The sequence below is a fragment of the Dryobates pubescens genome, chromosome 11, assembly GCF_014839835.1.
Source record: "Dryobates pubescens isolate bDryPub1 chromosome 11, bDryPub1.pri, whole genome shotgun sequence".
In the NCBI taxonomy this organism is placed as follows: Eukaryota; Metazoa; Chordata; class Aves; order Piciformes; family Picidae; genus Dryobates; species Dryobates pubescens.
In genome coordinates this window covers 8,820,972-8,836,088 of record NC_071622.1, presented here as the reverse complement: position 1 = coordinate 8,836,088, position 15,117 = coordinate 8,820,972, and the positions used below count along the sequence as shown (strand labels likewise).

Sequence of the window (15,117 nt, the reverse complement as noted above, 5' to 3'; positions counted from 1 at the left end):
TCACAAGCTCCTGAAGACTTCAAAGCAACTTGGATGGTATTCATACTCTCAAAGCTCTTGAATGCTTCCAAGTGAGTTTCATAGTTGATGAACTACTTTGCCACCTTGCTGTTATAAACGAAGTGTCAAATTAGAGTAAATAACTATTCTCAGTGTTCACCTATAGATATCTTTGCCATGTAAGGCAACTCCAGAAATTGAGGGAGCGCTGTCACCTTTCATCTAGCAAAGAACTTGGTCTTACAGCAAGTATCATTCTATTTTAATCACCATCAGTTATGGAGCTGTGCCCTAGACCCTTGTGTGACTTTCAGGCAATTAAATGCAAGTAAATTATCAGAGAAGGCTCTGCAGGTGACTTCATTCACTCACTGGAAAAGAGCAGGGACCTCTAACAGAGACGTAGTGGGAGCTGGCTCACTGGATCATCTTGTTGCATTTTGGCTGTCAAGAGTTACTGGCAAGTATTTCCATTTTAGTTTTGATCCCATAGCTAGAAGTGTTACTCATTTGGAAACCCAACATATACAGAGCAACTTGCAAAAAAAGAGGTGGTGCCTGTCCCAGTGAAAGAGCAGTGATGGCCATATTCTGCTTCACTGCTGATAGCTAGCAGTCTGCAGCCAGCAGAAGACATTCTCCTCTGGCAAGAAACAGCTTTGAGTCCAGACATCAGATGGGCATCAACTAGATCAAGGTGTGTAAGGACAGCACAAAAGAAGGGAGAACGGATGCTTTCTCAGAAAGGACATGGTTTGAAGTAATTTTGTGGTCAACCAGCTGACAGCTGAAGTTTTATGTCCTGGAAGAGGCTATGCTGCACATCTGGGTCTTCTTGTGAGGCACACACAGCCATGACAGGATCCATGCAGACTTCCTCTTGAAACTTGGTGGCATGAAGGCAGTCCTTCCTGTAGTACTTCCACTTCTGAAAATAGTTTCCCCTAAAACTCTGTTAGGAAGTAGCTGAATGCACGGTCAGTTTTCTGGGAGTCAGAGGTACATTGCCATAGTGGCCAGCTGCAGCTAGACAGAGCCTTGATTCCTCAGATGTTGCTTTGGTGATTTAGGTTCTTACAAGGAAATGGTACCTTGTTATGTCTGGGGTGAGTCTGTGTCAGTAGAGTGAAGTCCCTTCTCCAACAGCCTTTCCTCCACACTGAGAAATACTGATGCAAATAGTCTCGTGGGATTTTCCAGTGTATCATCCTATGTTTTGCCTTGTTTTTTTAGTGCCTGACTGTGTGCTTCCAGTACACAGAGGGTGTCAGGGTAAGCTTCCATTCCTGACTGAAGTGCATGTATGGGTAAAGTGTCTGTCATCACAAAGGGGAAATAAATGCTTCTACCTTAGGACTGTTTCAGACCTTGCAAACACAAGGAGTTGGGCTTAAAGTTTGATCTTTGGCTGCCCTTCGCAGCAAGCAGCCTGGTGGGTGACCATGGGGCACTAGCAGCCATTCGAGTGATGGCACCTCCATCACTCCATGGACTCTTCTGATGTCAACACTCTGTGGCCTGTGTGCTGTGATTTGATCCCTCCAAGGGAACACCCTGAAAGGACAACAGCCAGAGATGCAAAGTCATGTGATGTGAAAGGCAAATGGAAACTTTATTCCTTCTGGATGAGGAAATCTGGGGTCCAGCAGAAAAGGCTTGTTCTCTCTCCATAATGATGTCCTCTGAGTGAAGACTGAATGTCTTAACTTTGCAGAGGTGAGAGAGACCCAGAACAAACACTGTGCTAAATACAGCAAGCCTCTGTGCTGCTCCCACAAGGGTTGGCTTACATTCAGAGGCCAGGAGGGTTGGGATTTAATGCAGGCAAAATCAAGCTGGTCACACGTTTGAGGGAATCTGCTTCAAGTGTACAGTTGCTCCTAGAGCTCTGTGTAGACAATTGCATACTAGAGAAAGGGTTTAGCCTCTGCAGGGAGTAGATTTAAAGATTTGCTGCAAATCTTTTTGTTTTAAGGGCAGAACAATAAACCCTATTGCAGCCAAATGAGAGAGAAAGAAGTCCTGTTTTCTGCCCCTTGGGCTTGTACTCAAAGTCATTGCACCATTCCCGTGGGAAGTGACACACTGTGGTAACGCTTTTCTTAACTCTGAGAACTGTGGAGGGGGACGGGAGGGGAGAGTCTCTAGACCAAACAGAACAGAAATAACACTTGGCAAACTTTCCAAACAGGCAAAGAGGAATAACCCTGTTTTCCATGGCTGTGCTGTTCCATATGAGCATCTCTGGATGTAACCATTCTGTCGAGGGTAGTCGTAGTTACTAAGCTAGATAAATAAGCAGCAGATTTATTGTTGCAAGAGAGAAATTACCTACTGCTTCAGTCACTGCAAGATCTTTCCTGATGCTTCAGTCGTCTGTGGATAAAAAGCATCAGAAAATATAACCAGACATAAAGTTAAAATGGGGTAATGTCATCTTGGCAGAGGAAAATGCTGAAATGAGTACTCTGAATTGCTGCTCCTGCTTAAAGAAAGGACTCAGTCTGCCTAAAGGAAGGGTATTTAGGAAAGATAAAGAATAAGTGTAAATATTGTAATTACTTTTTAAGAGGCAGGTTAAACATGCTTAAAATATGCCTTCTTTGTATTTACAGAAATTCTTTTCTGTCTTTCTTTCCCATTGGGTGATCATTGTTGTGGATAATGGAATGAGCTGTAAATCTGAGATACACGACACTCTTGTATGCATACTGGTATTTATTAATCAATACACTGAACATGATTTGACACACTGTGTCCTGTTTAACCCTGTTTTTCTGTCTGTTTAAACTCCTCAGTTTTCTTTGGTAAGTGCTTGGTATTCAGATCTTACAAATCTGCATAAAACCAACACATACCATGAACTGCCTACAGATTAAATCTGCATGAATCTCTCCCTTATACTAACAGCCTTCATATGTGCAAAATAAGACCAAGGGGACAAAAGTGGGGTTTAGAAGGGTTCCCTGCCAATTTGCCCAGCTGGAGGATCTCTCCTTCAATCATGCTTCATTACTGGTTGCACACTGAACTCAAGACACTGACCAGTGGATCCTGCACTTGCTAGACACATTGACCTCATAAGACAAACCTTTATAGATCGTTGCAATAGGATAACTTAACCTTACAACCGGATAAGCCCTCCTTATAAGAAACTCTTCATTATAGCATGTAAAATTATCTCCAGTGCCTTATAAAGAGGGTAGGGATTCATTTCTCCAGCTAACACCCAAATTAGGCAGGAACAGTAGAGGTCTGGCTAGCGTGCCAGTGTTACCAGAAACTACTTCATTTTGAAATATTTCTTTATGTAAAGTTAATTCTGCATGACACCAGTTTCTTTGCCAGAGGGAACCTGATGCAAGGGTTATGTGAATGCAGAGAATGGCTCAAAACCGATTTGTTCCACTCTCCCCTCAGTTTAATTTCTTTGAATGAGCAGATTTTGTCCCACTGGTCATTCTAACCTCAAAGCAGAATTGCACCTAGCGCCTGCAATCATGCGCTTGCCACGCCTTCTGCCCAGCACACTCACGGTCACACAGCACCCAGGACACCCCCTCCTTGTTCTGTTTGAGGAATGAAGGGGCACTGCACCATCTTCCCAATGTGTCCTCCATCTCAACTGCTTGAACAGTGGTGTGGGTGAATGCAAGTGGTGAGGCCAGCCCGCACTGCCACCGTGGCAGCTTAGTTTGCCCCCCCCATTCATGGGGGTGGTGGCTTTAATGGCAAGATGCAGGGCTGGATGCTGCACTCCTGGAAGCGATGAGCTTTACTAACCTCCTGAGAGTGTCACTCTGACTTTTATTGCACATTGGTTTCTTTTTGTTTATTCCTGTCGCGCTAATACAAGTTCTAGCTTAAAAAAAAAAAAACAACCTTTCTGCTTTTTAGTTATAATTTTCTTCCTTTCCTCTTTGTACTAATGCTTCTCTCTAATCTTATTTGCATTCAAATTACCTCACCAGGTGGTACACCGATCAGAGGTAAGAATGCCGAAATGTGCCTCCAGTTGTCACGTCACTCCATCTCCTGTCTGCCTTGTCCCTTCTCCTCTGATGTTTCTCATCTCCAGCTTCTACTCTCAGCCCTAACTCTGCCAGCACTCTCGCTCATCTACACTCTCCCAGTAGCGTGTTTATTTTGGTTGGTTTTCAGCGTGGTTTCTTGTAGACTCATCCATTGCAGTTGTGCACTGTTGGAAGGGGGTTATTCAACGGAAAGTTTGCAAACTGGAAAACGATCCCTGGCCTCTGCCAAGGGACTGTTGGCGTCTCCTGCAGCTCCTGCAAGTCTCTGAACTCCCCATGCAGTTGTGGCCTCTGAGGTTTTGTGTCTAGGGGTTTTTAGATGGATTGCTTTGGTAAGGGGGCAACATTTTCACAAGAGAACATTGAAATTCTTGTCTGCTGCTGCTGCTGCTAGGCACAAAAATAAATTCTTGAAAGTTTGACCAAATTCGGCTCTGGGATAAGGAAAACCTTAGTTTGCATTCCTCATGTTTGCCTTTCAAGTGTGGTAGCCCTCTGATGTGGTGACAGCATGGAGAACCACTGACCCAGACCCCCATTTCTGAGCTGGACATGCCAACGTTGCTTTGCAGCAAATGATTTGTTTTAAATAGAGGAATCAGAAGCACATCTGTCTGCTTTAAGCCTTCATTAATTAAACCCACCCCCTAGTCTGACAGCCCAGTGTGCACAGTCCCTGGCTATTTTTCACAGCCTGTGTGCACCAGTAATGACTTTCCAATTGAAGCATTGTCTTTCCTAGCCTAAACACTCAAAACTGTCACTTCAGATAATCTTTAGCATGCTAGTGAGCGTTACGTGTGAAGGCCCTTCTGAATTCTCTTGTGATTTTGGTTACCCCTGTTGAGTGACCCCTGAATTTCTTGACAGAACGACTTCCACCTACAAATCAACATGACCTCGTTTGCTCAGTTTTCCCCTGTCTCCCCTTTCTTCCTCCTTTTCCCTGAATCACTGCTGGAAGTGAATAATCTGACTCTTTGTAACTGGTTCTGTTGCTGGGGGTTAATGTTTTCCACTCCCGTTAAGTGATTCCAGAGTAAATGCGAATTGCCGTTTGATGCACATTTGCATTAAGTTGCCTTTGTAGCAAATCTGGGTCAGGGAGAAAGACTGCAAACCTTTTTTTATATGAATGGGCTCATATATCTGTCATTCCTCCCTTTGGAAAGCTGGAGATTGACAGCCGTGATGTTGCAAGCTCCTCAAACTATTTCTTCATCTCCTATTCCTACTGCAAATCCTAAAATGAAATGACAGGTTGAATGCTAACTAGCCGAGCGCTCCGAGCCGCCAGCCGTGCATGCTGAGCGCGCAGCCGTCCCGAGGCCTCCCGCACGCTCACCGTGTGCCCGCCCTGTCTGATGACATTAGTGACTCAGCACCAGAACCACATGGATGCTCCATACGTCCTGCTTGGGAGCCGAACACATCTCTGTGAAAAGAACCATCCATCTCATAACACATAAGTTCCCTGCACTCCACTCCCCTGCCAACCCCTGTCTGAGTCCTGATGAGGTATTTTAAGAATGTTCCTGACATTATTTAAAATATGTGTCCCGTTTGAATGTCAAAGATGACATTTCTGTGAGAGCAAACAGAAGCCACGTGCTGCTCTCTGGCTTCTCCCAGAGGATTTCTGTCAGCCTAATGCCTTTTATTTAAAACGGAGGTCACTGAATTTCTAAAGATAATGACAGATTAGATGAAAGTGCTTTTATGATGGTGAGGTTGTGTCCATGTAGAAGTGACTGTTCTGCCATGTTCTATACCCAGCTGCACTCTTGTTCCTCATTAAGGTAAGTTTGATGCTTTGGAATCCATTAATTTGATCTGAAAGGAAGGGTGATCTAATGACTCTTAACGAACCCTTTTGGTAATAATGTTCAGGGGGGAAGGGGTGGCTTTGGTTTGATTTAATTGCTGCTGTGACTGTGTTGTTAGGAATTGTGTGTCTGGAGTACTTGGGAGGCTTGAGCATTCCCCAAGGCCTTTGTGCTGGAAGAGCAGACAACCCACTCACAGGAAGCAGTGTGTGGTTAGCGAGAGGATGACCTGAGATACTCTACCATGGACCCCTCCAAACAGGAGGAGATTTTCCCCTCTAAACACCTCATTTGAATTTACTGCCACATATTTGGTCTTTCCCATCCAAGATATCTCGGGTTTCCCTGAAATGGGAGGAACTTCCATCTATAATTCAGCATCTCCATTCGCAGCTTCGCTCTTTACCCTCTGGGACTGTCCCAGAGAGTAATTTAATCTCAAAATCCCTATTTGTTTGTGAGAAAGACATGGAGCTGCAGGTGCCCATCAGATTAGGCAATAGCTAGCTTCTTAAGGTGACCCACAGATACTATCAGCAAAACCATGTTTAAGCAAGTTCTGATCTATTCTTATTTTCGGAGTAGAACATAAAATGTTCGTTTTCAGCATTTCTCTGGAATTGAACTTGCTTAACCTTTAGTGAAACCTGGCTGCCTATTCCTGCCCCAGGCTGTAAAAGAGAGCAGAGTATGGTTGTGTTTCTGAACAATCATTAGATTGGATGCACACGAGGAGGTAAAGAAATACCATCTCAGGCATTATCCTTCCCCAGTCAGATTTATTTGTTACCTTTCTGTCACCACAGGACATATCTGAGGTTCCTGTATCTAAGAGTATTTCTTTCCTGCAGACATCAGGGTAGCAGAGGTCTGTCTGAATTAACTTTAGATCAGCTTACTTGGGTGTCAGAAGCTGCCTACCTAGGAAGCCAGGTAAACACCCGCACCAACCGAAGTGTAGCTTCAGCCAGACCTTCTCCAGTCCCAAGCAAACCAGTTTAAATATAGCTGCAGTATTTCAACAACATCCTGCAAGCTGGCATGTAAAGCTATCTAAAGGGATTAGAGGAAGAATTTTGCTATCTCTTTCTGAGCATGTGTTTGTACATCTCATTGCACTTTGTAGATGATAGGAATTTTTTTCTTCTATGTCCTGAGCTTCCCTACTTAAAAAAAACACAAAAAAAAAAAGGGAAAACAATTCAAAAATGAGAAGATAGGCTTGCAGAAACAGAGAGTGTTGGGGGGGAGAGCTGGAGGGCGGGGTAGTGCCTGGAAATGTTTGTAATGCCATGTTTCTTGCTGTCAGGATTCAGACTGACTCTCGTCCTTTCAGAAGCACACAGAGTCGTTACTGTGCATTTCACAGCGCTGTAGCTTTGCTTCTCACGCAGAGTCCCCTGAGATTTCCTGTACCTGCTGGTGTGAGATGAGAGCATCCTGAAACTTCACTAAGGGGAGACCTTGTGCTGGGAGCACGCTGGGTCTTCTCTGCTCCCTCTCTGCCCAAGTGTGGCTCGGTGGCAGCAGTCGAGTGCTATCAACAACCCCTTCTGGTGCACAGGAGACTGATTCCTCAGCAGCGCTGCTGTCCAGAGCAGATCCATGCTGTGCCAATCACCATCCTCTCAGGCATAAGGACCATAATGAACACTAACAATGAAAATCTATTTGTAGTTTGTATAATTGGCAGTGCAATTGCTCATAGAGGCTAAGTGCAGCCCTCTAACAGCTGGGAGACACTGCTGTCATAAATTACAAAAATAGTGAATATGGGAAATGCTTGTTTTCATTATTAGGGATTTTTGCATGGGTTTGGTGTCTTCACATTTTTCACAGCTCCTACAGCAAATGTTAGTTGTTTTGGGCAGAAGCCAGGCTGTCAAAGTCCAGCTCCCTCATAGTCAGGGCTTCACAGTGGCTTTCTCCACCGTATTCACTCTTACGAGTCCTTGTTTGGTCTAGGCTTGCCTCTAACCCTGCTCCACACCTTGCTTGATTTTATTAGGAGGACTCTCCTTCTCTGGAAGGGAATTTGTAGAAGTGGGATTAGAACACACACCAGAGCACTGTCTGAAGGGGTGGCAAAGAATATTGCTTCAGGAAGAGGCAGTGTTTCTGTGGAGGAAGCTGGTGTGAGGCAAGGGGGAAAAGAAAGGGAAGAATTCGGGGTAGCCATGTGCCCCAGTGTGCAGGGTACACAAAATTTATCTTTTCCCTGACAGGCAGGGACCTGCTTAGATAGCTGGGTTCATTAACATCCACATTGCAAGTACATTTCTTAGATGAGTGCTGTGACTGCAGCCTGGTTCCTCTAACTCTTGCTTACTTACAGGAGCATTTCATTCTGTGTCTAATTTTTATAACCAGGGCAAAAGTTCAGTCCCCCAACTCTAAGCCAGGGAAGCTAAGACTGTGGCTGTGAACACCCTTCTAGGAAAATGGGGCTGCCCCCAATGCTGGGGATGGAGCTCCAACCTGAATACATACGGGAGAGTGTCAGCCCAAGACCTGTTGAGTTTTAGCTCCATGCAGTGTTCTCTGGTAGAAGAGAGCACAAGTACCCCATGAGCTATGAAGCATGATTTCAGAGAGATCAATTTGTGTGGCATCTCAGAGCTTTTTACATTTGGGTTGTCTCCTAGAGGAGAGAGTGACATGCCTTCGGTGGCACCAGAGTACCCAATGCTGCCAAGAAGCAGCCCTTATCAGAATCTGCCTTCCCTCTGCTCTGTGTGTGCAGTGCACTTCTTAAATGCTTCTTTTAACCACTGTCACTGCGACTAATGATTCTGCCTGAGCACAAGTATATTTGAATAGATAAGTATCTAGGAGAGCTGCTAACAGGGCTGCTGTCTGTGAGTTTAAAAAGAAAAAGCTAGAAGGAGGGAAGGGACTGGCAAGGTGATATCAGCACAGAGTAAAGAACCTATAAGGGATGCTTGTCAGTCAGCAGGACCAGCTCCCATCCTCAGCTCTAGAAAGCTCTGCCTTGTCACCATCTTCCCTGGCACTGGAGAGCAGCCAGAGGGTTTTCTCAGGAGCTGTCAGCTCTCTGATAAGCTGAGATGTGTTATCAGGAACAGATCTGAGCTGCAAGTGAGATTGACATGGCATCACAGCATGGTGAGGAATGGCTGCCCCTCTTCTGCTGGAGCCTTACTGTGGTTCACGATGCTTAGGAGACAGTGGAGGTCGAGTGGCGCTCAGCAGGGAGAGGTTTTGCTCTGATGCTCACATACTGCTGCAAAGCCCTGTGAGCTCCCAAACAAGCTGTTCACTGCTCCTCTTTGTACACATATGCACGTCTGGATGGTAGATGGTCCTCATGCATCCACTGAAGCCATGCTATCTGATTGCACATCAAGACTCAGCCATGCAAATGAGAACAAGGCACCTGGCACTGAAGCACTGGAGAAGTCCCTGTGAGAAGTCTGCAGTAACATCCTGTGTGAACAAGACCTTACTCAGCAATTTGTGCAGCATAAATTCCAAAGTAATGAATAAAAGTAAATCAGCCTTTCTAGGCCTGATTTGCAGAGGTGCAGGAGATAATGGGATGAGATGTTGACAGGGCTAGGAACAGAAATTAGGTCCTTTGCGCTTGTCAAAGCAAGAATTCACTGTGCTCTTGAGGGTCATTGGATACAGTTTCCATGAGCTAAGGGAAAGGAGCTACTCAGGACTGAGCTCTTCCTTTCCTTGTGTCCTGTCCAACCTAGACCTGAACTCTTTAAGAGACAGAGCTATTGCCTTTCTCTGGGGTGACTGAATTACAGCCTGGAGCATCTTATACTTAGGGAGTTTTTTCCCCAAGATTCAGACACATATAAGTCTCTGGCTTTCCAATCTCAGCAATGTCTGAACTTAACTGTGAGATCCCCTACACTTTCCTGGATTCATCACTTAGTCCACTTAGATCTTTCCTCTTTCTGCTAGCTGTCAGCCGTAGTGTGGGATCTGTGTGTTTGTCTAACGATGATTTATTGCAGTAACTCTTTTCATCCTGTTTCACTTGAGAGGTTTTCATTAACTTCCCTCTGCTTTCTGGGTTCTCCCTTGTTCCTGATGCCACCATAGTTGGAATAGTTGTACCAAGCCAGGCAGAACCAGAACCTGAGCAGTTTGTAGGCAGTTGCTGACACACGTTACATGTTTATAGTATGATTCTAGAAATTGGTCTACATTGACTACAGAATTGACAGGCAGTAACAGCACGTTATCTGAAACTGCCTTCTCTCTGCCTTCATTTTCATCATCCTCTTATGTTTTCCTCTTCTCCAGAACTCATACTGAGGTCCCTAGAGATAAAATATAGTTGACGAACTTGCAGTTATGAGGTGTGGTGATCACAAGTCTAAGTAGCAGTGATATCTATTAAATGGCTATATATTAAATGGCTAAAAGGAGCACATACAAAGGCAGAATTACCTAGGGACCTTACTTTTTCCTAGGCAGACACCACTGCCCATCACTTGAAGCTGGTTCTGCTTTCAGCCAAGTCAGCTAAATCAATTTCAGCAAGAGGCAGTATTTCTGTGGAGGAAGCTGGTGTGAGGCAAGGGGGAAAAAAAAGGGAAGAGTTTGGGGGTAGCCATGTGCCCAAGTGTGCAGGGTAGGTAAGATTTCTCTTTTCCCTGAGAGGAAATCAAAGAGCTTTCCTCAGGGTGATGACATCCACTCATTTTAGTTTGTTTGCTTGATTTTTTTGAGTTAAGTTTGGGTATGTTATGCAGCAAACAGCTTTTCCCAGCCAAGCCTGATGCAGGCACTTGGAATGAACTCTGCAGCACATGCTTGCCCACAGAGTAATGAGCAGAAATTAAAAAGGGGATAATAAATGGTGAGTGCCAGGGAAATCTTCCTGACAGAGAGCATAACCAGGCTGTGGCATCAATTCCTTGAGGAAGTGGTGAAAGACCTGTCACTCGGCACATTTAAAATGGGATTGGACAGAACATAAGTACATTTACAACTGGGAGCAATCCTGCCCTGGCCCCCAGGGATCCACAGGATGACCTAATAGGTTTTTTCCATTTCTGGATTCTCTGATTCTCTCTATCTTGTCAGTGCTTGGAATTTTTGTCCTGCTCCACTGCTTGCCATGCTGCTGTCTACTCAAAAGATGTTTTTCCCAGGCAGCATATAGAAAACTAACGTTCTCCCTGAATTAAGCACCAGCGCTGTATGATTTAGCCTGTATGTGTCCAAAGAGCACCATAGCTAGGGAAAGCCTCCATATCCTTTTGTTAGTAGGTGGAAAGACTTCTGCAAACAAGCTTTCCCTGTCTAGCTGAAGCCTCGTTTCCAGCACTAACGCAGCAACAGGGAGGGCTCAGTACATCATTTTTATTATATGGCAGAACCCAGGGAAGTTCATTTTTCCCTATGACATATAGACTTATGCTACAGTTTCAATTTATCCTTCTAAATAATGTAGGTGGCAGTGGTTGATTCACATTAGTTTTTCTTCTGTTCTGATGATATGAAAAACTGAGTTTGACCTCTGCAGCTTGAACTAGCAAGAAGGGAAAAGGCAATTTCAGCAGCTATTCTCAGTGCCGCTCTCAGTGGTCGTTTTGAACTGTGGCAGGCAAAAATGAGTTCAAATCCTTACAAGCAAAGGGGTTAATGTTTTCCATAAGTTCAGTGTACAGTTTGTGAACAGAGTTCCCTTCTTACAGGCAATCCTAACCAACAGAATTTGAGCACTTGGAGGCACTTCAAAAATTGTTCCCACATTGCCTGGGGGAAGCAGGCTGAGCACCAGCTACTTCAGTATCTAGCCAATGGCCATTCAATCCTGCAGTGCCAGCTTGCTGTCACTTGCATCCTGCCTCTTTCTTTTGCTGCTCCTCCGTCTTTCAGTCTGCACACAGCATGTGTGCTTAGGGGAGTTTAGCTGCAACCAGTTTTGCAGTCATCTGTGCTAGGCAAGAATCTGGATGAAAGACCAACATCCCAGGCTGAGCAGTGCTGTATGCCAGTGGAATAGGCTGAGCAAATGAGAGAAAATTACCTTAGACCAGCACTCACTTTCATATCTTGGGTATTCTAAAGGTTCCCCATGCAAATTGCTACTCTCTGTACTCTGGCAATAATCACAGTTATTTAGATGTGCCCCTCATACGTCTGGCACTTTGGGGAACCTGCAGGCTGAACCAAACAACTATTCCTGACCCAAAGCTGAAGGAGCAGGCACTGCTGGAACAATGGGAGGGTGGCTTTCATGCGAGGGCCATGCAGCAGAATGGGTGTATTGCATTGGTCTGTATCTTTGATGTCTCAGCCCAAGTTTCTAATCTTCTTATATCACATGAAACAAAATCGGAAAGACCAAGGAGGTCACTGGCGTGGAGAAGGCTGATAAAAAGCAAAGTGTTCTCTCAAGAGGGGATGTCTGTTGGAAGGAGGGGTGGTGAGGTGGGAGAGATGGGAGTCTGCCAGTTTCTGCAAAAAGGTCACAGGTGGCTGAGCATTTGCTAGACTTTGTGTGCATCAGATAAGGAACAAACAGCTGAAGTTAGTGTGCTTTGTGCTTGGCTGTTTTGAGTAAGGGCTAATTAAAGGTCCTTTCATTAGAAGTCCCATACGGAGCTGTAATTAATATGTGTGTACGTGTATATTTTTTTCCTTTATTGAAGCAATGAATCTAAGTGGTTGGGGCAGTTGGAAATACATCAGTAACTGGTTCCCTGTACATTAAGAACACAATCAATTTCACAAGCTTCTGATAGCAGACTGGGTACCTTTTGGCTGCATGCTGGTATCCTGTGGGTCCAGGGAATGTCACGATATATTTATCCAGGAAGATACTTCAAAAGCGTGGGGCATGGCCTTCCTTTTCTGAGGTTGGCTGTTCTGTTACCAGATTTACCATAACCTGAATTGTCTGTGTCATCTTGTTTGTGTACAGGGGCTCTGCAAATAGAGAACAGTGAGGAATCAGACCAAGGCAAATACGAATGTGTTGCAACCAACAGCGCAGGAACCCGCTACTCTGCCCCAGCTAACCTGTATGTTCGAGGTAAGAGCAGCTTCCACCCAAGGAGGTCACTCTATTCCTGCTCAAAAGGCTCCATAGCTTTCACTGGAGGAGTGTGTCCCCTGTCTTAGTGCCTTGATCACACTTTGTGGATTGTGTGATGTGGCCTTTTGCTCAAAACCCAAGAAGTTCAAGGATATCTTTGGTCTGCATCAGGTTTGACTCACATTTCCATTAATCTGATTTTGCTGTTACACGGTGTTATGTATAACGCTGAAATATGGGAAGAATTGGAATTCCTTTCTCCCTTGAACTCTTTAACTTTGTGTCATAATTATTTTAACTGGGATCAAGGGGTTCTTAATCCTCTTATTATACACTAACCTTTGGTGGAGTGATGTCAAACTGGTCATGCTCTGATGAGCCAGAGGTCCTCAGTTGTAGGTGAGCTGATATCTAGGCCTCTGCTTTGCAATGTGTGTCTTTAAAAACTGCACAGCTTTTTGGAGTTGTCCTAATCCATCTTACATGCATCAATGATTGAGCCTCTGGGTATTAATGGCTCACACTGGGAACCTGCTGGAAATTAGCTGCAATTCATGTAAAGTGTTTTTTCTAATGGTTATGCTATGTTGCCGATTTAAAGCTGTTTTCAACATACCAAAATAACTAGGTTTTACTTTAGAGCAGTCTCCTGTCAGCTTTCTTTTTCTGCATTAAAGATGTTTGAGTTAGCTTGGGGAGAAGCAAGGGCTAAATTCCCTGCACACCTTTCTGTTAATTTTGGCAAGAAAAAAAAAAACCTAAGTGCTGCTTCATATGAAACACTGTACAACCACAGCCACTGGTCAGGAGCCCCTGGGAAATGGAGTTATGGATTTTCCCAAGAAGAGAAAGAAGATCCTTGTGCCGGTGTAACCCCTTATTTGTTAGGAAGTTAGAACCAGATTGTATTTCCCCATAGTAAATCAGCTGTCTGATGAAATCTCATCTTCATTCCTTCCTTCCTCTTGTGTTGAAAAAAAGAGAGAAAATACAGCCTTGAAGTCATATATGCAATGGTTAGTGTGGAAGGAGCACATAAGAATCAAGTCTTCATTCACATGCTATGTATTTGCTTCTAGGGTTGCCTTCTGGCATTGTTTTCTTTGCTTATTCTAGGGGACTGATTTTTTTATTTTGCAGCATAATTTGGATTGTAAGAGTCTTTGGAAGCCTGAAATATCCAATTAAACATATTCAGAAGATGAAGCTATATCTATGCAGAGGAATCGCTCATTTCACTCTCACAGTGTAATTATGGATGATTTTAAACTCCTTGTGTTCTTGCAAGTTCATTTTTCAGGCAAGCTGAAATGAAACTCATTCCAGATTATCACTTTGCACTCTGAGGGAAAGGATCCTAGTTACCAGGCTGGCTGTTGTTGCATAGGTTTGTGTGGATACCCAGCCGTTTCGCTGCAGCATCTGGGATGCTTTTGCTTCCTGTGACGTGTTCAGACTTTCAATGTTCTGCCTGTAGAGGTGTGGCTGAAAAAAAGGCACAAGAGCCTCAAGAGGTAGAAAAACCTCCTCTTAACAGCTTCCTCGTTTCTTACTAATGAACACTCTTTATTTAGCAAGTGACTCCTATAGGACTGAGGAGTTTACTGAGTTTTACACTTGGCTTGCGGCTCAGCAAGATTCATCTGTCCTGTTTGGACTAGGAATAGCCCTTGGATGGTCTGCACATGTGAGAGGATCCTGACTTTGACTGAAGAAAACGTGTTCTTAGCCATGTGCTTTGCTGTTAACTGCTTACACATCAGTTTTTGGAACAAGCCTTTTTATTGCATATAATCTTTACAACGTCAGTCACCAACCTGTGTGATCCTGCTAAAACCTCCTTGCATGCTGGAAGACAGATACCCTATAAATTATTACCAGATGAAATGTGCTGTGTGTGCCAGGGCCTAGATGGTATTTGTCATTACAGCTTCTGATAGCAAATGTCCTACAAAAAAAAACCCCAAACGGTCATGCAGTTACTGTGTTAGTTAATGACTTCAGAAAGTCAAACCAAGAATAATACTTTATTTCTGTAACAAGCAAGGGGGGAAAGTGAAAATGCCTTACTTCCTCAGGTCTTGGATGCAGAATAAAGGAGCCCCTGTTTTTCCTCCTTGTAATAGTCCTACAGTGTTGTCATTAGACGGATCAATGACTTCCAGTAGGGTCTACAGAAAGGGCCTGCATCTTTACTAGAGAAGACATTAATTAATGCTAAATTACA

The 15,117-nt window shown here is 44.2% G+C and overlaps 1 protein-coding gene across 18 annotated transcripts in view; it reads left to right on the top strand.

The window, feature by feature from the left end:
• The window catches only part of PTPRF (protein tyrosine phosphatase receptor type F), a 416,351-nt gene that overhangs the window by 309,834 nt on the left and 91,400 nt on the right, over nucleotides 1–15,117 (top strand). For 10 of the 18 annotated variants that reach the window (XM_054165222.1, XM_054165221.1, XM_054165217.1 and 7 more), the window contains exons 7-8: nucleotides 3,972–3,989; nucleotides 12,777–12,887. In XM_054165222.1, the coding sequence (XP_054021197.1) occupies nucleotides 3,972–3,989; nucleotides 12,777–12,887 (129 nt within the window). The remainder of the gene's footprint in view (nucleotides 1–3,971; nucleotides 3,990–12,776; nucleotides 12,888–15,117) is intronic. The other 8 variants (XM_054165224.1, XM_054165218.1, XM_054165223.1 and 5 more) reach the window with 1 other exon arrangement.